Below are 27,031 nucleotides of genomic sequence, written 5' to 3'. Positions count from 1 at the left end.
AATCCCCACAATACCATTGCAAGGCGCACCAACAAATACACTTCCGGGTGCTCAACCTGGTCGTCCGTGCTAGCAGCTTTCGTTTGCGTTCACCACTCAGCAGTTTCACCAACGTTTAGGACTTGGATTTCAGTGTACCACAACAACAACATACTTCTGTTGCTTGTTATTCTGTTCTGGTGGTGAGTAAACTCAGGAAAACAAAGCATGTTTTATTGTTTTCTTGCGTGTGCAATTAGGGAAACACGATTTAAAATATGCTCAAACATTTCATTCAGTGTAGCCTTGGATCAAGACTCATGTATTTGTATTTCAATGCATATGATACGTAACAGCTCAGTGTGTAATACACTGTTGTGTGCTTTACTTGAAATGTAGTACCAACGCTAACATAATTGTGCCATTACCATAGCTACTGAGATTGTATCTGATTCTGATTAGTTAGTAAAGCTTGTTATGGAGTTAGCTTTGATATATTTAGTCGTAGAAAAGTTAAAATCTCTTACCCGTAAGTGTTTTATGTTTTGTTTTTGCGTATGTCATATTTTGTTGGTCACACAAGCACTAAATTCGTCACGTATAGGGATTGTGTGGTTTGTGTCTTGCTCATGGGCACATTCATGGTAGTTCCTTATTAGTGAGGGATGAACAAGTGATGCTCTGGTGTGTTTGTGTGCATAATAGGCCTACATAATAGCAGCTGTCACTGCTGCTTTACTGAGGTGTGTTCTGCTGTGGAAAGTGCCAGGTTTAACAAACTGATCCAAATATCACAACACCACCCATGGTTGCCTTTTCATTCTAAACCCGTACTTTGGGGTCAACAGAATACACCCACAGGTCATGGCCACTTTAAGCTTCAAAGCTCTAACTCTGACTCTAACCCTTCAAATACTGTCTGTTCATGAAGGCAATTTATCAGTCATTGAGATTTGGAACAGCAGGATCTTGTTTTGGCCATACCACTTGAATGTCATCCACTTGAACCCCCTATTCTGGGGAAATGTTGCCCCGAACAGCAGATCTACAAGTTCACTGTCAGCACGACACGCTATGAGCTTGTGTAGATACGGCTACTTTGGCGCCGTTAGATACCTTTACGGGGAAAAAAACGGTCCAGTTGCAGCTGACTAACTCGGGTCTGTTTTTTATTTGCCATTGTGTTTAATGTTTTTTTTCAGTTGTAGAAACGGCCTCGGGTCTTTTATAATGATTCACTGTCTGATGATTTGTCTACTTTGTTTCTTGTCTATTAGGATAGGTTGTGTGTGGCGTAGCGGGTGCAGGGCCACGTGATGGTGGTAGGCGGCATGTTGCCATTGGTCCTTGGCACCGTGGGCGTCCTGCTGCTCTACCGCGTGCTTGTCCGTCTCCGGGCGGGAGCAGCTATCCAGGATGCTGTGGTGGTCATCACGGGAGCCAGCTCTGGCCTGGGGAAAGGTTAGGCATCATTCATACACTACACATGATAGGGCTGGGCTGTTAGCCGGAAATATATCAAAGCCGACATTCAGAACGAATTACCGACTTAATCTTGGATCATGTTGTAGATTACTAGATTCTATAGATCGAATAATCGAGAAGCAGTTTTAATTTTTTTATTGATGTGACATGCCATCTGAAGAGAGAGGCAACCTGGGGTGGAGAGGGTTTGCAGCCCAAACCACTTCTTCTGAACTCAAAAGCTACAGACTGCTGTAAAACCTGCAAAGGTTTCAAAATAAAAGGCAGAATGAGAGGTTTGATGACACTGACGACACAACGCACAGAAGTAATTTCTGGTCAGACTCAGGAGGAGCCTGGCCCGGAGGCAACACACAGTGCCCAGAGCCTCATAGTGTCACCAACACCTGCTAACGACTCACCTGCCACCCTAAGACCCCAAGAGACAGTGGGGACGGTAGCATGCCACTTGGACACAGGCCGGGGTCTGATCAGCCTCGGCTGGGTTGCCTGGAGGAGGGAGTCTGTTGCAAGACCCGAAACACGGCAGTGACTCCAGGAAACAACACTGATTATGTGTCCAAGTTTGTGCATTAGTAGATGTTTCATTATTGATTTGATGCAATTGATTTGAATTAGGGATGGGTCCGATTAATCGTTAATAGGACCCGAAATCGATTATTAAATTAATCTCTTTTTTTTAATGGAAATATCTGTTAGAAAGGCAATATTGTCATCCTAACAGGACAGGGCTATAGGCCTACCAAAGTGTGCCTGGGATGTGTGTGTAGTTACCAACTCCATCATTTAGCTGGGGACCACCTGGAACCCCCTCAAGGACCACTGGTGGACCGCTGCACTACAGCGTCACACAAAAGCATAAAATGTAGCAAATCCACGCCACGATTTGAGCTCGTCGATCTGCAATTTTTTATTTGAAAAGTAACAGTTTTGGTCTTTTGGACATTGAGACGATTTGCCACCTTTGACAAACACTAGTTCTACACAGAGCCTACTGCGCAACGATAGGCAGCAGCACTAATATTCCCTGTGGAGTAAGAGGTGTGTGTGTGGTTGCAGATTGTGGATATTAAGAGGTGTGTGTGTGTGTGTGTGTGTGTGTGTGTGTGTGTGTGTGTGTGTGTGTGTGTGTGTGTGTGTGTGTGTGTGTGTGTGTGTGTGTGTGTGTGTGTGTGTGTGTGTGTGTGTGTGTGTGTGTGTGTGTGTGTGTGTGTGTGTGTGTGTGTGTGTGTGTGTGTGTGTGTGTGTGTGTGTGTGTGTGTGTGTTGTTTGCAGAGTGTGCACGGGTCTTCCACGCTGCAGGAGCGCGACTGGTGCTCTGTGGACGAGACGCCACTCGGCTACAGGCAGTGGTCCAGGAGCTTACAGAAAGCTTGTCGGACATGCAGCGACAGGTGCATATACACACACACACACACACACACACACACACACACACACACACACACACACACACACACACAACTACAATACTAAAAGATTCAGATGCTTGGTGATCTAAAATGTGTTAAACGGATAGTTCACCCAAATAAAATCGATTACTCACCCCATGGTTCCCTATGGAGACACAGTCTCCTTTGTGCGAGATGTAACTGTAATAATTTTCTGTATACTCCTAATCGTTGTTTAGTCTTAAATATAATGCATTAACGGTTATTTTTGGCTACGTTTATGCACCTGCTTGTCATTCATACATTAAAATGTCCGTTATTTTGATCAGGTGTCCAATAAAATCATTCCGGGCGTGTGTGTGCATGCTTGCATGTGTTTCTTCGTAGACACACACCCCCTGTGTTGTGACCTTTGACCTGGCTGACACTGACACGGTGGAGAGCGCAGCAGAAGAGGTTTTGAGGTGTTATGGCCAGGTGGACGTCCTCATAAATAATGCCGGCATCAGCTACCGGGGCAACATCCTCGAGACGCACCTATCGGTGCAGCGGAACGTCATGGACACAAATTACTTTGGGCCAGTCGCTCTTACACAAGGTTAGTCTACTCTAGAAGACAGGGTGCACACATAGAAGACAGGGTGCTCTCTCGCTGTCCTGGTTTTGACGAGACACGCTTTATCTGTGTCTGTGCCCCCCTCCCACCACCACACAGCCATGGAGCAAGCTTGTCTCGTCAAAACCACGTGACTCCCATTGAAAATGAATTGTGAGCTGCTCTGCCCCCCTCTCCCCCAAGGACAGAGAGAGAGAGAGCACCTTGTCTTTTATGTGTGAGTGACGCCTAGAGCTAATTCTTCTCATTGTTTTTGTCATCCTGGAAATCCAGCATTGGTAATCCCGGTTTAAAAGGGATAGGTGTTGCATTCCACAGCGAGTCCCCAGGTTAGATTCCCGAGCTCGGAGGACCTTTGCTGTATGTCTCTCACCGACTCTCTCTCCCCGTTTTCGTCTTTGTCTATTCACTGTTTATTATCAATAAAGGCAGAAAAAGCATTTGCACCATATTCCTTTTTGTATGTGTTTTTCCACATTGTCATTGTTCTTTCCTTCACCTGTAGCCATCCTTCCCTCTATGGTTCGCCGTCGCAGTGGCCATATTGTGGTCATCAGCAGTGTTCAGGGGAAAATAGCTATTCCTTACAGATCAGCTTGTGAGTACTTCTCACACTTTCAAGATTTTTCAGAAATGTTCAAAAATAGCAGATGTACAAGCTCACTGTGAGCTCTCCCTCCCAAAAATAATGAACACCGTTTCGGCCGTGTACACGGGCGAAACGTTGTTGATAATTCTTTGTTAAATAAATGGAGACGGGAGAGCAGTATATCGTGTTCCCCTGTTCACCTATGATTTGTATCTATCAATGCTAACTATGCTCTTTTCCACTTTGGCTAGATGCTGCCTCCAAGCATGCCACCCAGGCCTACTTTGACTGCTTAAGAGCAGAGGTAGAGCGCTATGGGATCCCAGTGACTGTCATCAGCCCTGGTTACATCCGAACCAACCTGTCTCTCAATGCTGTCACAGGGGACGGCTCCAAGTATGGAGGTAAGAGAATGGAACATAGAAGAAAATGGCTATTATGATGCTACAGTCAGTACAGTGTGACACACACACACACACACACACACACACACACACACACACACACACACGTATTTCTGGATCTGATGGTGTAACGGTAACCTCTTGAACTCCTCGCCCTGCACCTGTTTTAGTTTTAGACAAGACCACAGCGTCGGGCCGAGACCCCAGCGACGTGGCCAGGGCTGTTCTGAAGGCCGTCCGTCAGAGGAGCAAAGACGTCCTGTTGGCCGAGACACTGCCCACCCTCGCCGTCTACCTCCGCACGTTGTGGCCCGCGCTCTTCTTCAAGCTCATGTCCTCACACGCTCGCAAGGAAGAAAAACCTAAAGCTGAATGAAACATGGAGGTACGGCAAGCGCTCGAAGGGGCATGTGTTTATTTTCAGTTTATTACAGGGGTCTTCAACGTTTTTTGGAACCCTTAGTTGAGAGGGACATGAAGCAGGGACCCCCACTACTACATATGGCATAGAATTGTGTTGCAGATTTAAAAAAATGGCTTCATAGACTTGTTTGACAGCACTATCATGTTGGATTCATGCTGTGTATTTTCAAACATTTAACCACTAAACCATCAATACTTCGTAAAACTTCACTCTGTACTTTTCCCCTTCTACACCAAACCCCTTTGCCAAAAATAGCAGATATACAAGCTAGCAATGCGAGGTGTTGTGAGCTTGTAGATATGCTATATTCTACTAATGTTCCCCTCAGAATAGGGATGCTAGAGTTCAAGACAAGTGGTTAATGACAATGTCAAAATCTCACAGAAAAGTTGGCGGCCACCTTGTAGTAACTCTGAGGACTCCCCTGTTGAAGACCCCTTTTGTATAGGGTATGGTAGAGTGAGAACGCAAGAGAGAGAGAAGCTTCACAGAGCTTGTGGGTCCAAGTAATGACTTTTGGAATGCCGTATCATAGAGGTTATACAGATCACAGACCACAGCAGCGGAATCGGCACAGTTGGCGCCAATGGATTTTAAAGGTGGGCCTAACTGAAAAGGGACAGCCCACTACCAGAACATTGGCGGTTATGGAATATCACTGACATCCACAGAAATGGGAACAATACTTAGGAATCTTGGCGTTAACGGAGAATGTTGGACAGTACAAAGCCTTCTTTCAGTCACCATTACGATTTCCATTCCAAGAGTGGTGAAATATTACATTTTACATTCATAGACTTACTAGTCTTTCATCATTGAGTTCATGAGAGAGATTCCTGTTAACTAACATGAGTGTCTCTTTCAGACAAACTTCAGAACTAAATATTGAAATGTGTGCTAAATGTTGCAGTGTCTGTTAACCGTTTGAACAAAAAAAGCTTTACAGTAGTGTTCAGTGTTTGTTCAGAAGACTAAATTCTGGTTATGACATGTGGTATTTCTTGTAGTTGGTTGCCTAGGACTATGGAGTTGTACCTTGTGACATCATAACTCCTTTTTCAGCCATGGGGAATAATAGTTAATGCTAATTAAAGCATTTTAATGTCATTTAACCATTTTCTTTTTAAACCAGGAAAGTGTCTGTCATTTTAGATTTTACACCCAATCTCTTTGCATAAAATAGCCAACCCTCAAACTCACAATTTAGCACAGCGTGATGTGGTTTGAGCAAGTAGATCTGCTATTTTTTACCAAATGTTTGCCTAAGACATGCCGAGAATAGGGTGGGCGCTAGGGTTCAAGCGGTTAAAATAAATTGTCACAGCCAATTTGTTTTGCAATATTTGCTAGTTTTATCACAAACAAAATTGTCTTACTATAATGGTCGTAGATTTAGCCTACCTGGAAACGAGATGGCACACTACACTCTTTGATAAATGACAGCACCACCTGTTGTGGAATGAAGTTTGCTTACGAATGTTGTAGCATTTATCATGCGAAAAACATTAGGCATCGTTGGCTCATGAGCGACTTTGTACTTGCAGTAAGTGCTGGAACTTTCACAATAGAAATTCGTGGAAAAAGTCAAACAACACAGTACTCTGAAACTGTTGGAAGTGTAACAATGTCCTAGAGGCAGAGTATTGGTCATTTCGGCACACCTAAATGGTCTTTATAGTTGGGCTGCCATACGATTGCTTCAGTTTCACAAATATTCCAAAATGTTTAAACATTTAAAAAAAATTGTAACATTTTGGAATATAAAACCATACCATTTTGAATAGGGTAGTATAACATATGGTTAAAGCAGTTCTGATTGATGCTATATTAGTTAATTTAGTTGGACTCCCTGGAACCCCCACAGGCACCCCTAGGGGTCCCCAGAAGCCCACTTTATGGGGTTTGTATGATTTTAGTTTAGCTGTGTGGTGTGATCATGAACGGACAGTCACTACTAGTATCCATAACTTTCTTTATACACAGAATAAAAACACAGCTTACAAACAAACTTTACACATCAGGTTTTTGTTTTTTAGATGTCATCTTAATATTAACTTAAACACCATTTTGCAAATGTTATCAATAAATAGTCCAAATAAGAATTCACATTGTAAAAGAAAAAGCACAGCCAATACTGGTATTGTGACTGCACAAATAAACTCTTCAGCAGAAACTAAAAACCATTGCAAGACAGAACCTGCTATAATACATGAATGAATTAGAAGCACGAATGCCATTGCTTTTTCTAATGTGAGGAATACAATGTTTTCATTATCCACAGAATATATCACTAGATTCTACATTATGCAGTCACTTCATGTGACTGTGTAATGTAAAAAAAGAGTCCCATTAAATCTTTGAAAAGCACCAGAGCTTGAAGGTGACATGTTGTGTAAAATCCCGTTTGTGGCATGTTAACCCATTAAAATCGGTAAAGCATCTGTCATTTTAGTTTTCTTTGCGTCGGCTATACAAAAATAGACACACGAGCTCACAGCCGTCACTCCGTAACGCGCTGCGATCTTGTACCTATTTTTTTTTTTAATCTGTTCTGAGAACTACCGATTTAGAATGTACTTTTAGAAACGGCCTCAGGTCTTAATGGGTTAAGACAATCCCCTCCCTAAAAAGAAATACGCACTCCGTCTGAGAGGAAGTTTACATACATTATGCTGAGATGAGATGTTGCTTAGAATACTGCCATTTGCAATGCTGGTAAATTGAAATCGTCCAGAGAAAATCTGCATACTTGAACACCTTGTGCGTATATATACACGATATGTCAAGGTGCAACTGTAAGGGGAAATGGAGTCCACTGTAAAAGTACTGGTTATGTAAAAGTAAAGTACATGTCATTGTCCTCACACCTCACTTAAGACGCCAAACTCAACCCAAAGCACACGTTAAAGCAACGGTCCAGGATCACTTGGCAAGCTTTCTGTAAATACAAAGTTTGTGTCTGAGAAATTAGCAATAGCTTCCTGTTAAACTTAGCAACATTTGTGCCAACCTGCAGACACTATTGTGCACAACTAATGAGGCTCCAATTAGGGATCATTCGATATAGTTTGTGTTTTAACATGGTCTTAGTGTTTGTGTATATATTGTCATTTTCTGGAATACAATGACATTTTGTATTTTCTTACAGGTTTCCAACAAATAGCTTGTAAGAGAAAACACCTGCCAATGAGCTAGCAGGAGCTTCAGTGACTGCTGAATAAAACACTATCTAAAAAGAAATGCAGAAAAATAACCCTCTGGTATTACTGCTATTGTTGTGCCTATCAACGTTAGGCTGAAAAATAATGCAATATGATAGAAGGTATGAGACTCCACAGCCACATTCAAGTAATGTATTGTGATAGGGCTGAGAACAATGGTCCTTGCAACTCACTGGTCAGTGCACAAATAGCTGAGTGACCAGCCAGCCTAGGTGCTGACATTTCTTAACCCATTAAAACCTGGAAGGCATCTGTCATTTTAGCTATATCTATATATAGTATGATTGAGTGTCACGATAAAAACAAAGCAGATATACAAGCTCATATTGTGGTACAAAGTGACTTGCTATGAGCTTGTAGATCTAGTTTGAGGCGACATTAGCCTAGCCCACTACACCACCACATCTTTGATGTGTAGAAGTTGTCCCCTAGAGCTTTTGGGGTGTTCTTTTTCAAATATTTCAAAATATATTTGTAACTCAAATCTTTGCCTCTGGGGGTCCCTGGAACAAAATAGTTTGGGGGGGTCCTTGGCTCCTTGCCATGAAAAGCACCACTGATATAGCAACATACGTTTTTCAGAAAACTTGATTTAAATTAGAAGTTTGTAGAATCGGCCTTGGGTTTTAATGGGTTATGAACTCAACCGTAGAAGACAGGATCACAAACCCTAGAATAAACTTTAGATTTTGTAAGACGCTCCACTCCAATATGAAGACTTTTATGGTAACAAGGGTCACCTTCACACCCCTTGTTCTATGGCTTATTCATTTTTTACTGTAGTAAGAATTACATGGTGCCTTCGAGCGCACAGGCATGAGGGGTAGTTTTCTTTAACCACTTAAACCCTATAAAATAGTGAAAAAGCCGATCTACAAGCTCACAACATGTTGCACTGTGAGCTGGTCTAAACTGCACATTTTCGCTGATGCCCTAAAAACAGGACAAAAGCACAAAGACAGAAGATCAAGCAGGGACAGGACCAGACATTTCCTTTTAGATATGGCATAGGTTTCTTTCTGTACATGAGGTTGTGTTTTGTAAACGGTATTTATTTCCTAAAGTGTTTAGTTGAAGAGAATTTCACAGGAAAAAATTAAAAAAATCAATGAAACCGACAAAAGGTTGTTGTTTACTTTGAACAACGTTGTGTTTCTTCTATCTACATTCTACACCATGGTCAGAGTTCACCGTTATATTATTGCACTTTTAACAAACGGGTCAGGGGGGATGGCTTCACTTTTTGTCACAACCTTGCTCCTTCCAAAAGGCAGGAGAAACTAAAGGGGAGGGTGCGGCAGCTTGGCAATAGTCCAGAGATACGGCGAGGCTTCTCATCGGTTGGCGGTGGATTGGAACATCAAATGGCAGCTGCCAGTTGTGTGCGCTCCATCCAGGCGGCTGTGGTGGGTTCTCTACCTCAGGGAGGGGGGGGTGGAGGGCTCCGTCACTGCCAGCTCCTGCGCCAGGTCATTGAAGCGTGCAATGTAGTCGACGCTGCTCTCGCTCATCATACAGGCCAGCTGATTATCCATCTGTGGGCAAAGGCGACCAGACGACAAAGTATTACTCCTTTGGATGACCTTTTATGGGTCACAATTCGAGTAAAATCAATTTGCGTTTCCTACGGTGAAAAATATATATTTAAACGTTAAAAAACTAAAAAGGATGTCCCTTACTTCTGCTACATCTGGAAGGCCGCGGGACTGAAAGGAATCATGGGAGTTGCAGTCCAGAAGGCTGGGGCCCAGCAGGGCCGTGCCACTGGAGGGACCAGAGGGGATGAGGGAGGACCGCTTGCCCTTATCTGGAGACACCAGGCTGGCTGGAAGGAGGACAAACACGCCATATAATATGCATGAATAAAAATGAACCAGAGCACTGTTTCACCAACCTATGATCCAGAAATTGTCATTTTCTTTGCTATTCAAAAAATAGATATACAAGCTCACCGAGCGTCACTTTGTGCCTTTACATTTGCTATTTTCTGAACGTTTTGAGACTAACAGACTCACAGAGAAGGCATCCCAGAGAGGAGTCAGACGAGTCGTTGGGGTACCACTGAGGGTCGTGGCTGGGCGAGGGGATCCATCCCCGTGTGGGGCTGACTGGAGGAGAGGACGCCAACAGTTTGGAGCCGTCATTGCTGCTCAGCTTGGCTGGAGACAGAGACGCCTCCTCACCTGCAATGGAACACGGTGAAATATTATGCAGGCGTTAAAGACCAGTGGTTCTGGCTTAGTATGCATTAGACCACAGACTCCCATATTTAACTCTGACAGTGTACAAATGGGATGGTTCCATTTAAACAGTCTTGGGAGTTGCATACCTGTAGGGGTCCAATTGGTTCCTAACCATTAATCCTTTAGCTGGAAGCCCCCTGGAACCCCCTCAAGGACCCCTTTGGGTCACCCAAACCCACTTTGATTGTGTCTAAATAAGTGGTTCTCAAAGCGCTAGCCTAGTACTGAAATATTACCAGCCAGCTACTTATTTTTATGTAAGAAGCCCTTTAGCCTTGCATCCAATAGAGCTGAGCCTGCCAAGATCAGATTGAGTCTTGCTTGTTTGTGTACATTCCCTTTTAAGACATTTGAAATATTTGCGCAATTTGCCAAGTTAAATATTTTCCGCTCTGCTTCATTCCGGCGTCATGTTAAATATCAGCATGAGAAATGGAGCAGGTGAGTTTAAGGTTGCATGCTAAAAAAACAAACACCTGTCCTGTTTGTCTTCTATTGTCTCCTCTGTAGTGCTGTAGTCAGAGAGTCCCATGCAGCAAGTGAGGACTTGAGTTCTTCAGACCAAAAGCTATATACAAGCTTTTAGATCTGCTATTTTTTTAAACTCGTGAACGTTTATGCAAATCTTTAAATATATATTTGTTTTTAAAGCGAAATATTTTAACTCAAATCTATGCTTCTACTTTTGGTACTTAAAGCTCACAGCATATATTACCAATACTTTTGAAGGTTTACTCAAGTCAATTTGGAATACCCGACTTTTGCTTGCAAACAGCGTATTGATACTTTTACTTAAGTAAAAATGTGATCTATGCTTCTACTTTTGGTACTTAAAGCTCACAGCATATATTACCAATACTTTTGAAGGTTTACTCAAGTCAATTTGGAATACCGACTTTTGCTTGCAAACAGCGTATTGATACTTTTACTTAAGTAAAAATGTGAGTACTTTTTCCACCACTGAATACAGTCCACACACAACCCACCACACACACACACACACCATAGTGGGCAGAGTTGATAGCCAGCTCAATGATGGAGTCACTGATGTGTGTTTGGGGTTCTCCAGGGGCCAGTGCATCTTCGGGGGGACCGGGCAGAGAGATGTCCAGGAGAGACGCTACGCTGGGTGGAGAGAGCAGGGACTCGCCAGGGCTAGGTGGAGGAGACGACCCGTTCTGGGAAAGACATCAGGTTGAACGTCATCATTTGTATCCATCGTTGTAGAATTTCAGTACCAGCCCGATTCAATTTCATACAGTTACACACATTCACAGAGGTACAGCAGGAAGCTCACTTTCAGCTGTATATACAAATGTATGTATAAAATCTCACGGCTGATTTTGGGGGGTAATCAGTGCAGTTTCCAAATCACAAACACCCCCCCCCCCCCCAATCCACAGGGAATATCAGTGGCAGCTGTTGCATATCATTATCACTTCCTGCACAGTAGGCTCTGTGTAGAACTACTGCTGTGTTTGTCCAAGGTGTCGTATTGTCTCCGTCGGGTGGAAACCTCAATGTCCACAACTGTTACTTTTCAGGATTCAAATAAAATAAATGGCAAAAGTAGCAGATCTACAAGCTCAAAACGTGTTGCTTTGCGCTGCGTTTTGCACTTGGGATCTGCTACTTTTGATGCTCTTGTGCGACCCTGATGTAAACAAGTCTTAGTACTTTTCTGGTCTCATCCTCTTAGCGGTCTTTTGCAGGGGTTTTTCTCTTCGGCTTTCGCCCTTATTTTATATAGGGACAGACAGTAGGCTGACAGGAAATGGGGAGAGAGATGGGGGAGTGACATGCAGTAAAGGCCGACGGGATCGGGAGTCGAACCCGCGGCACACTGCCAGACTTGGACTACCGGCCAAGGTGCCTAGACAGCTGAGCCACGGCCCAGGCCTCTTTTGCGGTTTTTGTATTGACTTTCGTTTGAAATGTACCCATTCTACATACTGCGAATACAATTTTCAATCAATCGCTGTAGTATGATCAAGTAGGCCAGTAGGGCGTTCATTTACGAAAATCTTTGAAAAACACAAAAGGTTAGAACATGGAGATGTGTGTGTGTTCTCTGACCTCAGGTGCACCGTGCTGGAGGAGTGGTGGGTGTGGTTGGGTGTGGACGGGTGGTGCAGGCTCCATCAGAGTGGAGCCTCCTCCCAGCTCCTGACGGGGACTACCAGGGATGATGCCCGCAGACTTGGCTGCCAGGTCGATGGCACCTGAAATGGTAGGAAAAAAACAGACATGGTTCCTTGGTACTGTAATTCAGCCATTCTCCACCTGCAGTGGGCATGTGAGGATACTGCGGGCCCCCAAATAATATTTTAATATAACATTGATATTTAACCCATTTTGAGCGGGAACCCCTTTTGGTGGTTACATACATTGTTAGAATTTAGCTATTGAAAAATAGCAGATCTACAAGCTCATAGCTCTGTAGGTCTGCTATTTTTGAAAAATCGTTAATTTGCCTCAAATCTTTCAGAAATTGTCATGATTTAGAAAGCCTTTTTTTTTTTCGACGTCAGGCCTAAATGGGTTAAAAATAAATGTAAAAAAAAGATTTCTTGGTATTTTGTCTTTAAAACCTTGGGGAAATGAGTTTAAACATTGTTAGAAAATGATAACTGTATATGTACTGGAGAGCTGGCTGGTGGTTTTGGAAAGCAGGGGCCGAGAGGAGGGAGTCAGCCGGGTCTGGATGGGCCGGAAGGAGCCTGTTCCTGAGAGAGAGAGAGAGAAAGAGAGAGAGCTTAGTGGAGTTCTTCCTGGAGAGGAGGGGGATTCACAATACATACACAAACAAGCAGGCTTATTCAATCTATGCATTATCTCGGTGGTTCTCAAAGGTTCCCTCAGGGCCACTAAAGCTTGTTAAAAGTAAAAATGATTAATTATTGTAAAAAGGTATGTGAAAGAAATGAAATATCTGCAGGAAAACAAACAATAATAACCACTGATATATAGCATTTATAGATTTCACCATAGCCTATAGAGGGATACAAACTAGCCATGATAAATGTTGAATACGGTATCTTTTTTAATGTGTTACCTGTTGCAGAGGAGTTGGAGAGGATGGAGAAGGAGCAGACGTGCTGAGGGGTGTCTCCTGTGGTGCGGGGGACCAGTGTGCGCTGGAGAGAAGAAGAAGAAGTTTGGAAACAAGAAGAAGTACATCTCCATTGTTCCACAACACCGGCTACAACAACTGTAAGTTAACACTTAAAATAAATACCTGTTAGGCATAATCTGCGCTAGTGCTGCACTCAATAAAAAATTTGCACAATATGTAGAATTATGACGTTTTGGTAGCCATACAGCCAAACCAGGTTTTATGAACCTTGATCAAGTACTCTTAAACTTAAAATAACAAATAAACTAAAATAGTAGTTTAGACAACACATCGCACTGTGATGTGCTATCAAGGACAAGTCAAGGACCACGTAATTTTAGAACACCAATTTCCCTGAAACTGAACACGGCTTGATGTCATTGCAACAAAAACACTGCAGAACGCACAGCATCCTTTAGTTGGTGGTAATAATTTATTTATAGTAGATAAAGGTGCTTTTGCACATCTATTTACCAGGACATGTGCGTAGGAGAGAACAGTCAACCGTTTTCACTCGCAAAACTTTTATCTAATGAAGAATAATGAAGAACTGACGATCATGTCATCACCTGATGGTTTCATGGGTTCAGCGAGCTCCCGTCTTACCTGAACTACAAGTGGCTTCCGTAGTTGTCTGCTCCGGGACTTTCTCTGTTTGGAAAGGAAAAGATCTGACTGCATCTAAAGAGAAAATGACAAAGAACAAGAAGACTAAATGTAAACCTTCACTGTATTTAACACCGGTAATCAAAAGCTTGTGATGGAATCAAGAGGCCCGAGTGACGCTAGCAGGACAAACACAAGAGTGCACTGACTGCATGCTTACGTGCACCAAGCGTTCACAAACCTTTCATCCCAAAATAATCACATTTGAACTGGGGACCCACTCCCTGACAAGCACTTGGAATTGTAGGCATTATTACATTATAGTTTGACTCTGTTCCACAGATAAATATTGTGAAAATAACCTTACTACAAGCACGCCTCGCAGTGCGTGTGCACTACGAGGCGGTGTGTGCTGGTAGATCGGCTATTTTCACAATGCTTGCCTCTTTCTTACCGTTTGTTTGGGGTAATATTTGACAATTTGGTATTAAACTTTTCTTAAAAGTACTTAAATTGTAACTTTAGAAATGTGCAGACACCCTGCATACACGTATACTTATACTAGGGTGGGGGGCACCCCCATTTTGGGAACCACTGGCTTACACTGATGGAGTCGAGCTGCTGTTTGAAGGCCAGCTCGGCCTCTTTGTTTGGGGAAAACATCCTGGAGTGACGAGAGCTGTTGGGAGGCAGCGTGGTGGGGATGGCGAACACCCCGCCCTCTGTGTCCCCAGCTGGCACGGAGCCCAGCAGGGCGCGGGGCAGGTTGCGGCCACCTAGGGGTAGAGACGGGACAAATATGTGTCACAAATATACACCGCGCTGAAATTATTATATCCTCGCTGTCGGGCCAGAAACCTCCTATCTCCATATTCTAACTTTTTGTGGCTTGTCTTGTCTCGCAAATTAACACTCTAATTGATCACACAAGAAGATTCCGCAGTGCGTTTTGAGGTTATGGATTTTCTACTTTTGAATCAACAAAAGTACGAGTTTTGGACATGGATGAGGTTTCCACCCGACAGACGATATTCTTTAGTAGTAGAAGTAACTAGACTTTCACAGACAACTGGATTCGGGTTGCTAATTTCAAATCTAGAGACATACACATTTTACAGCAGCCGTTCTCACTTCTTACTGCCATGTCAAGGACCCCAGAAATTGATATACTTTATATTTGGCCGAGAGGTTGCAGCCTTAAACTTTGAGAACCACCGTTTTAGAGGCAGTGTGTGTGTGTGTGAGAGAGAGAAAAGAAACGTTACCTGAAGATGCTGCTCCTGGGAGGAGCACCTTGGCACCGCGGGCAGAGGCCTGCTGTCGGCCACAGCTGGGACTGCGGACCCCCGGAGTTGGTCCCTTCCCTGGAGGGGTGAGGGCCTGGGACTGTTCCTCCTGGGTGGGCTTCAGTGGTGACGTGGCTGTGGAGCACAACTCCGGAACCTGGGGGGAAAAAAGACAAGACGGAAAATGTCACCAAGTGAAGCTCTGTCTGTGAGCATGTAGATCTGTTATTTTGAGGACCATTATTCTAAACCACCGTTCTAAATAAGAGTTTTGTGAAAATACACATATAGAGCTAAAAATCTAAAATGACAGGTGCTTTCCTGGTTTTAATGGGTTCAAGAGTGGCATGCGCTGTGAGTGAGAGAGAGAGTTTGTCCATACCAGGGGTTTGGGGTTGACTTCGGTGGACACCAGCCTCAGCAGGCAGCGTAGGACGCGGTGGGGGTGTGTGGCGGCGCTGGAGGAGGCGGGGGGCCGTGGCTGCTGTCCGTTCTCCTGGGAGGGGAGAGGTGACGGGGACGGCGGAGGAGGGGCTACGGCAGGGGTCTGCCACTCATACTCCAGCTGCAGCTTGCTGGGTTTGCCCAGCATCAGGTAGAGCTCGGCCAGGGTGACGTCCGAGCCCTGCGATGCACTCCAGCCCTCCTCCCGGATCTGCTGCTCGGCTGAGCGGGCGCCGCTGCCACCGCCTAGGGCTGTAAAGTCACCATCATGACGATTGAATTGCCATACTAAATACGTAATTGGTGATTTAATTGTTGTTTTGGGTATTGTATCATTCGTTGCTGTCGGGCAGATATTTGAACATTGTGTTAAAAGATATGATGTAAAATGCCCATATAATTCAATCCTACCGCCGCTCTGCTGCGGAGTGGCCTCCTCTGAGCCGCTCCCTGGAGGAAGAGGAGGAGAGCGGTTGAACTCTGGCGAGGAGGTGGAGACGATGATGGCGGTGAGCTCCTCTCTGCACTGATCAGACAACGAGCCCTGCTCTGGCGCCGTACCGCCTCCGCCTTGAAGACCATTATGACATTTTAACAAGACGATTAATTGTCATGCAAATATAATTATACATACCGGTACATTATATACATATATATATACATATATAATACAATATTTAAAATTTAGTTTGGCTTTTTTTAGGCTTTGAAGTTGGACAGGGCAGAACCTAAATATACAAAGAAATGACTGAAATGTCAATCCACAAGCTCACAAAACGTCAGTTGTGAACGTGTACAGTAGATCGGCTTTTTTTTTCTAGTTTGGAACTATATGAAAACTTTTCCCAACATGGAAAACGATTCTGACGATCTCAAAAAATTGCTCTAAGGCGATTATGTTAATAATTGCCACAGGCCTACCAGCGCCAGCCTCTGCTCCGCTGCATGCCTTCAGGCCTTCCGGCGTGCCGGTCCCGCCGCTGCCCTCCGCCGTGGAGGCCAGCCGGAGCTGCAGACCCTCCGCCGTGGAGGCCAGGCTCAGCTGCACAACGGAGGGAAGCACAAGGTTCTGCTGCTCCTCGTCCGGAGCAGGGTCACAGGAGGCCAGGAGGAAGAGGGGCTCGGCTCGACGGGCCTCACCCGAGGCGAGGCCTGTCACACAAATAATAAGTTTTCTTTGGGCAATTGAACACTGGAATATGGAATAAACACTTCTGACATATTTAATAATTTGATGCTGAAAAGAAAAAAAGAAAAAAGCAGATATACAAGCTCGCAACGTTCACAAATTGACGTGCTGTAAGCCTGCTGATCCACCATACTGCTATTTGGAAAATGACACTTTTAAACATGGAAACGATTATGAGTACGACGCCTATGCAAAGAAAACTATTGCGATTACCTCAAATAATTGCGATTAGGCGATTATGTTAATAATTGTAACAGGCCTACCCGAGCTGTTGCTGCCGCCGCGTCCGGATTTGGCTCCGCCCCCGGCCCGGTGCGGCAGAGGAGGAGGAGTAGCAGCGTGCTGATGGATCCCCAGGATCTGGTGGGCGCCGGCGGGCAGCTCCTTGGAGCCTGGTCGGCTCTTGCCGCTCTCCTGCCAGTGCACGGTGCAGGAGGCCTTGGAGTGGACCACGCGCGCCACGCCGGGCAGCGTGGTCACAGTGCTGCTCTCCGACGGATAGAGGACGAGCTCCTCCTGTTGCTGCTGCTGGAGGACTTTGACGGGAGAGGAGGCTGCGCTGCCGGACGCCTCCAGAGCCTCTCTCTCCTGCAGACTCTTCATCTGGGGAGGCCTCGGTGTCAAGGTGTTAACGTTAATCATTGTGACAGGTGCGCAACCATGTGGCCATTCAACGCACCACTCGGTCACCCACAGACATGCTGCTGGGTCTCCGCAGCGTTATTTTTGCAGACTTTAAACACGCATGACTTGCTCATGAAAAAGGATACAATGCGCTCGTCATGGAAAGCCCACTTCTGTTTCAGGTACTCAATGAGGCTGGACACTTTTCTGTGGAGCTCCACCATCATCCTGTGTTGACGAGACCACAGCAGTTTATTTTGATTTGTTTTGGGACCAACACAAGAACCTACTGCGGTACGATTGCATGGGATAAAAGCTAGGGGTCTCCTGCTGTCCATTGAAGGCAGTGAAATCATTATTTTAGCCAAAAGATGGCGATGACTATCGCTGAAACTCACCTGAGCCTGTCATCAAGTGAGATGTTTAGCCCCGCCCAGAAAACAAACAGGCCGAAACAGGGGCATTTTCTATTTACGGGCTCTTTAAGGCTCAAGTGGCTTGTGGTGTGAGACATGTTGCCAACTGGCAGGTGTTACCTGAGGCGAGGGTTGTGGGCCAGACTCTGAACACGGGCCCAGGAGTGGTTACTGCGTGGCTGGAGCTCCACAGCCACCTTCAGAGGGAGACGCACAGGTTTCTGGTCCTCCTCATCACTCACTCCTGTGGGGGGAGAAAGCACAGAGTTGAGACACAGTCACAGGCTTCCACTCTGGAGAAAAGCAATTCATGATTACACTCTTGTTGATTGACTCTTGACTCGACCAAAGAAATAAATACATTTTCAACGGAAGGAAGTGTCAAGTGAAATGTCACTTTTGTGAGGGTGGTGAGCCGATTTAAAAGGGAGGTGACATGGTAGTTTCAACAGATCTGAGATTGCTTTGAGGGCATACTGGAATCAGATTTCTTCAATATAGTTTGAACAGCAAAATTCTATTCGAACTACATTCATAGCTGGTTTGAATTGCAATTAAAATCTGAGTAAACCTTGTATCAAGACATAGGTGGTCACGGGTGCAGTTGATAATGGATGAATATCAAAATGGGGCTGGACGAAACGGTTGCCCATTTTATGAGCATTATAGCCAAGCATCGTCACCACAGCAATGCCAGTCTGGAGTGGATACACAAATACAACCTGATCATTTGCTAATCGTTGCTGTTTGTCAGAAACGATTAGCAAATGATCAGGTCGTATTTGTGTATATTCATTTTTTCCCCCCGTAAATGAACGCCCTACTTGATCATACTACAGCGTCACAAAAAGCATCAAAAGTAGCAGGGTTGCAAAATCGTGGGATACAAATTTAAAGAAAAAAAAGTAGCAGCAGAGAGTAGAAACTAGAAACTTTTGAGCTTGTAGATCTGCTACTTTTGCATTTTAATCCTAGCCCCCTCGATAGGAGGGTGGGCCGGGCCCCAATTAAGAAATCTTGTCCCCCTACCCAAGAATCCTATCATCGGACCTGCTCTTTTCAGTAATTCTTAAAAGTTAATATTTTTTTCCCTAATACATGGAATTTCTTTTGTTTTTTTTAATTAAGGTATCTATGAAATTATTTTGAACATTAGAAATTGTTTTTAACTCAATTTTATTTAAAAAAAACAACAAAATAGGACATTTTTACTTGTAAAAACTGTTCGCGACCAACTGTTTGGGAAACAGAAGGTGTGTAGACGGATAGAACTGCCGTCAACATAATCATCACCTCCTCAGGCCAGTTACCATGGCAACACAGCCTCTCCCTGCCAACATGCTGCCATGTTTGCCACCAGAAACCCTGCCTCCACAATCCCTGCTCCTCACCTTCTTGATTGGAAGCATCGCAATTTGCAAACACCCTGATGTTTACTGTGTGTGTGTGTGTGTGTGTTAATGTGAGTGCAGTACTAACCGTCAGGATCACAGAGTTTCTTCAGAGCACGGCACATGGGTGCCTTGATCCGTAGGTTCCTGCCTTTGGAGCGCACCGTGGTAGCCCTGGTTCCAAAACACAAACACAGCAAAACACTTTAGAGCACTGGTTCCTCCAAACAGTGGGTCGGGTCGGATTGGGACCGAATTGTGGGAATTTTTGTGGGTCGCGAGTGTATATCCCCCTCGTTTGTCATACATTGAAAAGAAATTCAAACCATTCTTCGAAAATAATTTCATGAATACAATTTAAACAATCAATTCCAAATTCCACAAAATGTGACTTTTCAGTGAAAATAGCCAATCTACAAGTCCACAACACGGTGTGAAGTGACACTGTAGATCTGCTGTTTTTGTACATTTTTGTGAAAAACTTGAAAACTGTGAGAACTATCGATTTCGAAAGCATTTTGTAGAATCGGCCTCCAGAACCCCAACACGTCTGTGATGCATTATTGTCTTGTGACTGACTTACCCCTGCTGGATGAGCTCGTTGAGCTTCGCCACGTTCTTATCGTCCATTACTGTCAGGAGAGAGAACAAACACAGGCCGTTTTAGAACATCGCCCCCCTCAGGAGCCCGACCTGCACGGCAGGAGCAACTGTCCCCCATGAGCAACGCATAACCGATTTAATCACTTCCCCCGTGTCCCCTGAACACTTTGCACACAAACAACCGCTGAACAGTGTTGTCAAGTCGGGCTCATTTACCACTACTTTTGGTGGGTGGGTGGGGGGGGCAAATGTGTGTGTAGCGTTATAATAAATAACCAAAACACAAATTATTATAGACCTACATAGTAATTACAATTATATAGGAATCTATTACTTTTTATTAGGACTATCTGGACATAATGTAGGACTTGTATTGGCTTGTTTTTGGAGGCTTATTTCTCTCCCGAGAGTTGTCAACACAACAGTGCCTCTGAAGAAAGCCATGCATTCAGATGCGTGGGGGCTTTACTCACGTCCTCCGACCTTCTTGCGGAGCTCGGCATAGCAGATGAGTCCATACAGCTCCTGAGAGGATTTCTTCAGCACTCGAGAGTACGCTGAGGTTTCAAACGGTGCAAAGAGTTACTTACAACGCTGCCTTATTACTAGCTGGTGATGCAAAAATAACTTTGGTATGCGCTGTTAAGATAACCGTAGTAGCAGCGGCTGGCTGCTAGCACTTAATAGTGGCGAGAGCAATGTGCTTATTTAGTGAAGTCACCACCACTGGCTGCATAAACAACAAATAGAGGGGTTTGAGGATTTATTTAATTATTTATATACAAGCTCACAATGCATCAAAGCTTGTAGATCTGCTATTTTCAAAATATTAAAGTACATTTTTAATACTGTACTACTGTAGAGAATTTCTACATTGCAGCATTGATACTTTTACTTAGGTTAAACATGTGAGTACTTCTTCCATCACTGATCACACAGGCTCACCGTTGGCAAAGTCGATGTGTTTGGAGATTTTGTGCCAGGTGCGGTAGTAGAAATGGCGAACTTGCTCCTTGTTCTTTACCATGTTGACCGGCTTGCCCCTCTTCTTGTACTTCATAGCTATATTGTTCTGAATAGCCTCGAAATCTTTCCCATGCTGAAGACAGGAGAGGGTAAGAAGTGAGATATCTGAACAAACACAATTTCTACCCGACTAATATATGCATCTTGTGATGATACAAGCTGGGGTCTTCTACACATTTCATTACAATAATATATAATAATTAATTGTTTTGTACTCCCTAAATGCTATATCTTAACATCTCAATGCTTAATGTTTCACCGTAAAGCACTTCGGAGTACCTTGTTGTTGAAATGTGCTATACGAATAAACTTGCCTTGCCTAAGTGTGAATACTGACCCCATAAGGGTCCATTTTGTTTGTGTAGTGCACATGTACTGCACTGCATCATAATATATCGACGCTTGCTTTACCTCATAGAGCCCCTCAAAGAAGCTGTTTTTATCCTCTGCACTCCAGGACTCCCATTGGCGACGGGCCCTCTTCTGGTTCCCAGCGTGCTCCTCCTTGTCAGTGGGGCCTTGGCCCCTGGAAGCCTTGGACACACCCCCGGTGGAACCCGTCACAGAACCCGATTGACCTGCACCTCCTTGGGAAGAAGTGCCATTCTCGGACCCTGTGGCATACGAGCAAGAGAAAGCAACAAGGTCAATCAACCTAGGGGTACAACGGGTAATCGATTATTTAAACAATATATAGTAAACTAATTTAGTTTCTTTCCAAATGTGACACATTGTGAGCTTTTAGATCGTTAAGAAAATAATCAATAGTTGCAAACCTAAAGCCAATCAACCACAGGAAACCCTGGCAGAGGAAAAACACAGGTTAAAATTCCAATGTGAAAACAGAGGAAAACTGTCATGCTGTGTGGCTATACGCAAAGTATAACACTGTGTACGAGAATGCTACGCATACAAAGTCCATATAGTGGTGTTGGCCCTTGGTAGAATAAACAAGAAGGTGGCCGCACACACTGGTAGCCAAAGTTATCAATATTTTATTTTAAGAAAAATAAACCAATGTTTGGGCAGGTAACTGCCTTCTTCAGTGTACACAGTATGCAAACTAAGAAAGTGGAGCTCTGTGTGCCGGTTTTGGGGGAGAGATTCAAATACAAATCCACAAAAAACATTACAGTGCACACAACAGTTACATGCAGCGTTTCTCCTTATGTGGTTAAGCTGTGAGAAAGAAGCTGGAAAACAGCCAGGTCAATACCATACAGGAGGGCCAAGAATACCCGAACACAGCACAATGCCAGGGGACATGAACACAATCAGACGGCCTTTGTGGAAATGATGCCCTATACTGGATGCAAGTAGGACTGAACTCCTCATCCCCAATCTTGACAATTGTTTGGTCTACATGCATCTGTTTGGCCTCAGCATTTTTTGATTAACCAACCAGTTTCTCTCTCACCAGTGCACCACCGCCACCAAATGTTTACATCTAGACTAAGCCAACTCAACTTTAGCTATAAAGCACTTTTAGTAAAAACAAAGTTTTGCAGATCAACAAGAGGCAGGTGAAAACAGAGCAGACATTGACAATGTGTGTTTGAGTAATGCACCAGGGAAACACCAGGCCAGTCTGCTGGCCTGAACAATAAATGAAAGACCAGTGCGACTGCAAGGAGTTAAATGCTCCCCCTAACTAAGCAGGCTAATCATAACAGATCTACACTGAAACCCCAACATTCTTAAAGAAAGGAGCGGTTAGGACTGGTCTAAAAAGACCTGTTTATTTAAGGACACTGTGAGCTTTTTCTAGCTACTGGGCTGTAGACTTGCCAGGGTCTTGTCAGGATCTCTAACGAGATGACATTGGGCAGTTGTATGAATCTTTAGTTGAATCAAGACTATGGTATGAAAACCCAGAGGAGGACCGTTCATGATTAAGACAGGATTTATTTAGCTCATTAATGGGAAAACGTTGTGATTATAAGGCCACTTTTAAAAAGGCATTGATGTGTTTAAGAAGCCAGTCCGTTTTCATATGGGATCTTCAATCTGGATACACAGTACTGTAGGATCTGGTAATCTTGTCAATCCCAAATTGATGAGTTTACCAACTGGTTCACTATTCATGTTCTTTCCCTCTATATTTAAAAATCAGTCAAGTCTAGAAACTCCAAATGATCTCTAGTTTCCATTTGCAATCAGCCACTAATACATAAACATCATCACAAGCTAAAACTGCTTAGCTTCCATCAAAACATGCCATACTAAAAGAACTGCCTATTATTTCTGCACAAATTCTGAACAAAACTGCTAATTTTCATGTGTGTTCAGCCGTAATGCTGTGAAGAATGTGTAGAATGAGTTATTTGTTTTTGACAGTAGCGGCTGAAGTGATTTGTACCATTGCACTGACTCAAACTCAAGGCTATATAATATATATATATATATACACGTTTGCCAATACTAAATATCTGGAAAAAGACATCGTGACAAAATGTTGATAACAGCTTTTCTAATCGTAAAATATCGTGCAATTAAAAGAACACATTTTTGACATACCTGCATCTTTTAAGTATGAAATGTATATATTTTCAGAACAGTTTCCCAAACTGGTCCAATTTGTCAGCTCAGTTAGATTAAAAATGACAGCCAACTTGTGTACTGTATACACATGATGAACCCGGTTCATGTCAAACGTTTGGCGACTATTTCTATTTGGTCACCTCAACAGTAAAAGGTAGACAGTGTATTCTAACCATAGTGACAAATTTCTAAGCAATTCTAATGTTGCTGACATCCTACAATTTAGACTTCTGAGTCCTGTCTCATACTCTCATTACGTAGTGGTCAGATGGGGTTTCAACGTGGATTGGCAATTATCTACTCATAACATCATCCAGAAGAAAAATAACTCCCCGCTATCTGTCAGTAGCCAAAATGAGAAATGTACCTCAACTCGATTACAAGCCAGCACTATGTCGGCTAACTAAACAGGTGTTCGGCCACTGAACTTTAACAAATGACAATTTTACGGGAGAGGGGGGGACCGATGAAGACTCTCCTACTTGCCTTTCGATTTTGCCCCGCCATGTCCATTGATGGCTGAGCCGATGGAATCCTTCCGGATCCGCTTGCTCGGAGGTCGAACGCTCGATCGGAGAAAATGATGCTGGTCGTGACTGGGAGGAGTGGGCTCTGCCTGGGTCTGGGGCTGCTGGCTCGGACTGGCTCCCGGTCCGGCCTGGCTGGATGTTGTTGAGGTAGGAAGGACCGGTGCTGAACCCGGAGCTGGTGATGGATTAAGAATTTCCACTCCGTCTCCCTTTGTATTGCGCTCCTCGTTCCCCTGGTCTGCGCTCTCCTCCTCGTCACAACCTTCAGGCTTTCGGGCTGAATTCTTCCGTCCATCGGCACCGATCCCCTCCCGTGAGCCCAGTGTCATGCTGCCAAAGCCCGTTCAAAGAAAATATGTCACATTAAAAGAAGAACATTGTGCAAAATTAACTTCTAAAGACGACGTTCTCTCCCTCTCAACATGGCCGCCGCTGTTTGTTTCAAATCCCCTCTCTGTCCCAACAAAACAACACCAAATATTACAGCTATATCACTGTTTTGCATTTCGGTTTTAATCATCGAGACAGTCGGACAGGCGGCCGTGTATTTGAACTAGTTGTCTTTCAGTTGTTTCTCAAAATATTTGGGTTGAATTTAAATCAAATTCAAATGCGAGCGCCTTTCAGTTTAGCGCCCTGCAGAAACGACAACGAAACCCTTCCCCGCAAGTCGACCTCTAAATAAAGTGTTTCTTTACGGGACTATTTTACCCATTTTCGTTTTCCTCGGTCGCGGACGATGCCTTCTTTCTCTTCACCATGGGTCCGACTGTTTTAATTGGCAATATTTGATCCAATTAATCATAATATAAACACGAACGGTCTGGTCGCTTCTGCCTTGTCGTCTGCGTTCTGCCCTCGACTGAGAGCTGAACTGTGCGCAGTTCAACTGTTCTCTGTCAGCAACAACATTCACCACACATTCAATGTCTCTTTACAACAAAACCTCAGCATGAATTTATGAACATGAATATAACTTCGGTTCAATGTGGGATTATTAAAACAACGTAAACAGTCGCCCCGATGTCTTTAAAGGGCTGAATAAAGTTTTAATCCTATCATATAAGTAGCGTGCTGGTGGACTGTATAGCCTACTTGTCACTACGTCACCAACGCCTGCAGAAAAATAAGTTGCCATTATAAGTTTATTTGGTGTGAATCCTTATGGAGTTGCAGAGCTTCAAAACAAAACATGTAACAACTAAAATAAATAAATACCACCACCCATTACATGTACTCAGGAGAACAAACACCTCAGTAGCAATTGGGGGGATTTAATTATATCCACCATCTCTGTGTACAGAAACCAGTGTTTTGTTGTTTAGAAAACAGCAGTAGACCTATACAGCATCAGTATAAACGTGACACATTCATAACTATAATACAACACTTTGTTTTTGGTACATGGTGTTTTGCGACTGATGTCTAAAGCTATTATGGAGCAGGTGAGGGACAGGGAGAAAGTATATAGATTCATATTGACAACAATTACATGATAAACTTCTTTCTAAAATAGAACACGAGCGTCGTAATCCTCACTACTCCATATTCATTCTTAACACTTAGGACAACAGCCTGCATTAACTGCATTAAATCTACACTAAAACATCATCCTTACACCCAGATGCTCACAGACTAACTTGATTTGCCTGTTATAACTTCCACCATTTACTCTCAGAGCCTCTGACAACTAACACAACACTTATCACGCATAGAGATAATGGCATGCATTTCTGTATATGTAACCTTAGCGTAAAAGGTTATTTGTAATTTAAGGTTAATCAAATAGTAATAACACATGTACTCACTACATGTTTACAGCAAATCCTTACATATTCTCTTGTTTTATTTCCTCTAAACAAAAGCGTTCATTCAATAGGTCATAACCACTGAGCCTTAGAACATTTTAAACCTGCAATTAACTGCAATTAGACAATGCACAACTTACATACATGATAATGGCATTATAAAGCAAAGACCCATCTCAACCAGAATGCTTGCCTGCTGGCTACTACAAGCGCTGCTCTGTTAGCCGAGGTTAGCTAGCCGCTGTGCCAATCAAAACAAGCACAGAATCCCGTTATTTTCGAGGTGGATCTGTCACTATACGTGAGTCAACACTTTACCTTGGAGCGTTGACTTTTCGATCAGTCGTATGGTCCTGTCCAAACACGAGTTAAAACAGTTGACATGTCTCGTTTTGGATAAGGCTCGCAGATCCCCGGCGGAGCTCCTCTCTCCCGTGGCACCACACTTGAATCTTTAGCCCACGCGCTCCAGCACCGCCCACTACGTCTCGAAAACAAAGCATGCGACTGGTCAGATCACACGCCGCGGGGTGGAACCACAGGGCAGATTGACAGGGGAGGAGTCCAATCGTCGACGAGAGAGGGAATTGCAAACGACCAATTATATTGTGTTCTTCTTCCTCTTTAATTGTAAGTGTTGATTTAATTGAAAGAATATCGTCTACTTTGTTCATATTATTTAAACATAAATATATATTTTTTGAACATGTAAAGCTCTCAAGACAGATTTATACGCTGTCATTCGCCGGTGTCGTGCATCGAAAATAGCCGATCTACGGATCTACAAGCTCACAACGCGTCGCGATGCGATGTGTTGTGAGCTTGTAGATCGGCCATCATTGTCACACATTTACGGAGGCCCAATCCGATCGCGTGCTCCAGTGAGGCTAGTGTTATTTAAGTGATTGACTGAGGCTTCTCTGGGCTTTTGACCAGTCACATGTCACACTGTCACGCGGAAGGTGGGATCAAACGGTCGTTGGCTGCGCTTGCGCACCACGCAAGCAAGAAGTAGTGTTGCCATGTCTGCTTATTGAAAGCTACTTTGGGCTTCTTTTGCTGTAAAGTTGCTTGGTTGGATTCAGTTTTTTGGTGGCTTG

At 43.9% G+C, this 27,031-nt stretch overlaps 2 protein-coding genes across 6 annotated transcripts; one reads left to right on the top strand and one right to left on the bottom strand.

Annotated features, from left to right (window-relative positions):
• The first annotated feature begins 49 nt into the window (after nucleotides 1–49).
• dhrs7b (dehydrogenase/reductase (SDR family) member 7B) lies at nucleotides 50–9,945 on the top strand. 4 transcript variants are annotated; one of them, XR_013964827.1, is made up of 8 exons: nucleotides 50–182; nucleotides 1,257–1,440; nucleotides 2,740–2,858; nucleotides 3,243–3,453; nucleotides 3,977–4,069; nucleotides 4,312–4,464; nucleotides 4,635–5,394; nucleotides 5,466–5,977. XR_013964827.1 is itself a non-coding variant. In XM_080775352.1 (8 exons), the coding sequence occupies exons 2-7, from the start codon at nucleotides 1,296–1,298 to the stop codon at nucleotides 4,838–4,840; spliced, it is 927 nt and encodes a 308-aa protein (XP_080631478.1). In that variant the 5' UTR covers nucleotides 50–182; nucleotides 1,257–1,295; the 3' UTR covers nucleotides 4,841–4,849; nucleotides 9,807–9,945. The 4 variants fall into 4 exon arrangements, 3 of the variants coding, with proteins under 3 accessions (XP_080631478.1, XP_080631477.1, XP_080631479.1); XM_080775352.1 differs by lacking the exon at nucleotides 5,466–5,977 and adding an exon at nucleotides 9,807–9,945 and having other exon boundaries at nucleotides 4,635–4,849; XM_080775351.1 differs by having other exon boundaries at nucleotides 4,635–5,977.
• cramp1 (cramped chromatin regulator homolog 1) lies at nucleotides 6,457–27,031 on the bottom strand. Of its 2 annotated transcripts, none has more exons than XM_080775349.1 (23): nucleotides 24,835–26,236; nucleotides 24,080–24,453; nucleotides 21,464–21,666; nucleotides 20,972–21,125; nucleotides 20,500–20,583; nucleotides 20,007–20,055; nucleotides 19,512–19,597; nucleotides 18,153–18,276; nucleotides 17,763–17,844; nucleotides 17,256–17,595; nucleotides 16,725–16,955; nucleotides 16,215–16,373; nucleotides 15,742–16,055; nucleotides 15,339–15,516; nucleotides 14,677–14,849; nucleotides 14,074–14,148; nucleotides 13,408–13,489; nucleotides 12,995–13,078; nucleotides 12,429–12,574; nucleotides 11,356–11,530; nucleotides 10,125–10,292; nucleotides 9,789–9,934; nucleotides 6,457–9,644 (listed from the first exon to the last, which is right to left on the bottom strand). In XM_080775349.1, exons 1-23 carry the CDS (start codon nucleotides 24,882–24,884, stop codon nucleotides 9,525–9,527), a joined length of 3,597 nt encoding a protein of 1,198 aa, XP_080631475.1. In that variant the 5' UTR covers nucleotides 24,885–26,236; the 3' UTR covers nucleotides 6,457–9,524. The 2 variants fall into 2 exon arrangements, with proteins under 2 accessions (XP_080631475.1, XP_080631476.1); XM_080775350.1 differs by lacking the exon at nucleotides 24,835–26,236 and adding an exon at nucleotides 26,250–27,031 and having other exon boundaries at nucleotides 6,458–9,644.

Source organism: Protomyctophum bolini, assembly GCF_963924005.1.
Source record: "Protomyctophum bolini genome assembly, chromosome: 11".
NCBI classification, from domain to species: Eukaryota; Metazoa; Chordata; class Actinopteri; order Myctophiformes; family Myctophidae; genus Protomyctophum; species Protomyctophum bolini.
The sequence above is the reverse complement of the archived record's forward strand: the minus strand, read 5'-3'. Positions and strand labels throughout refer to the sequence as shown.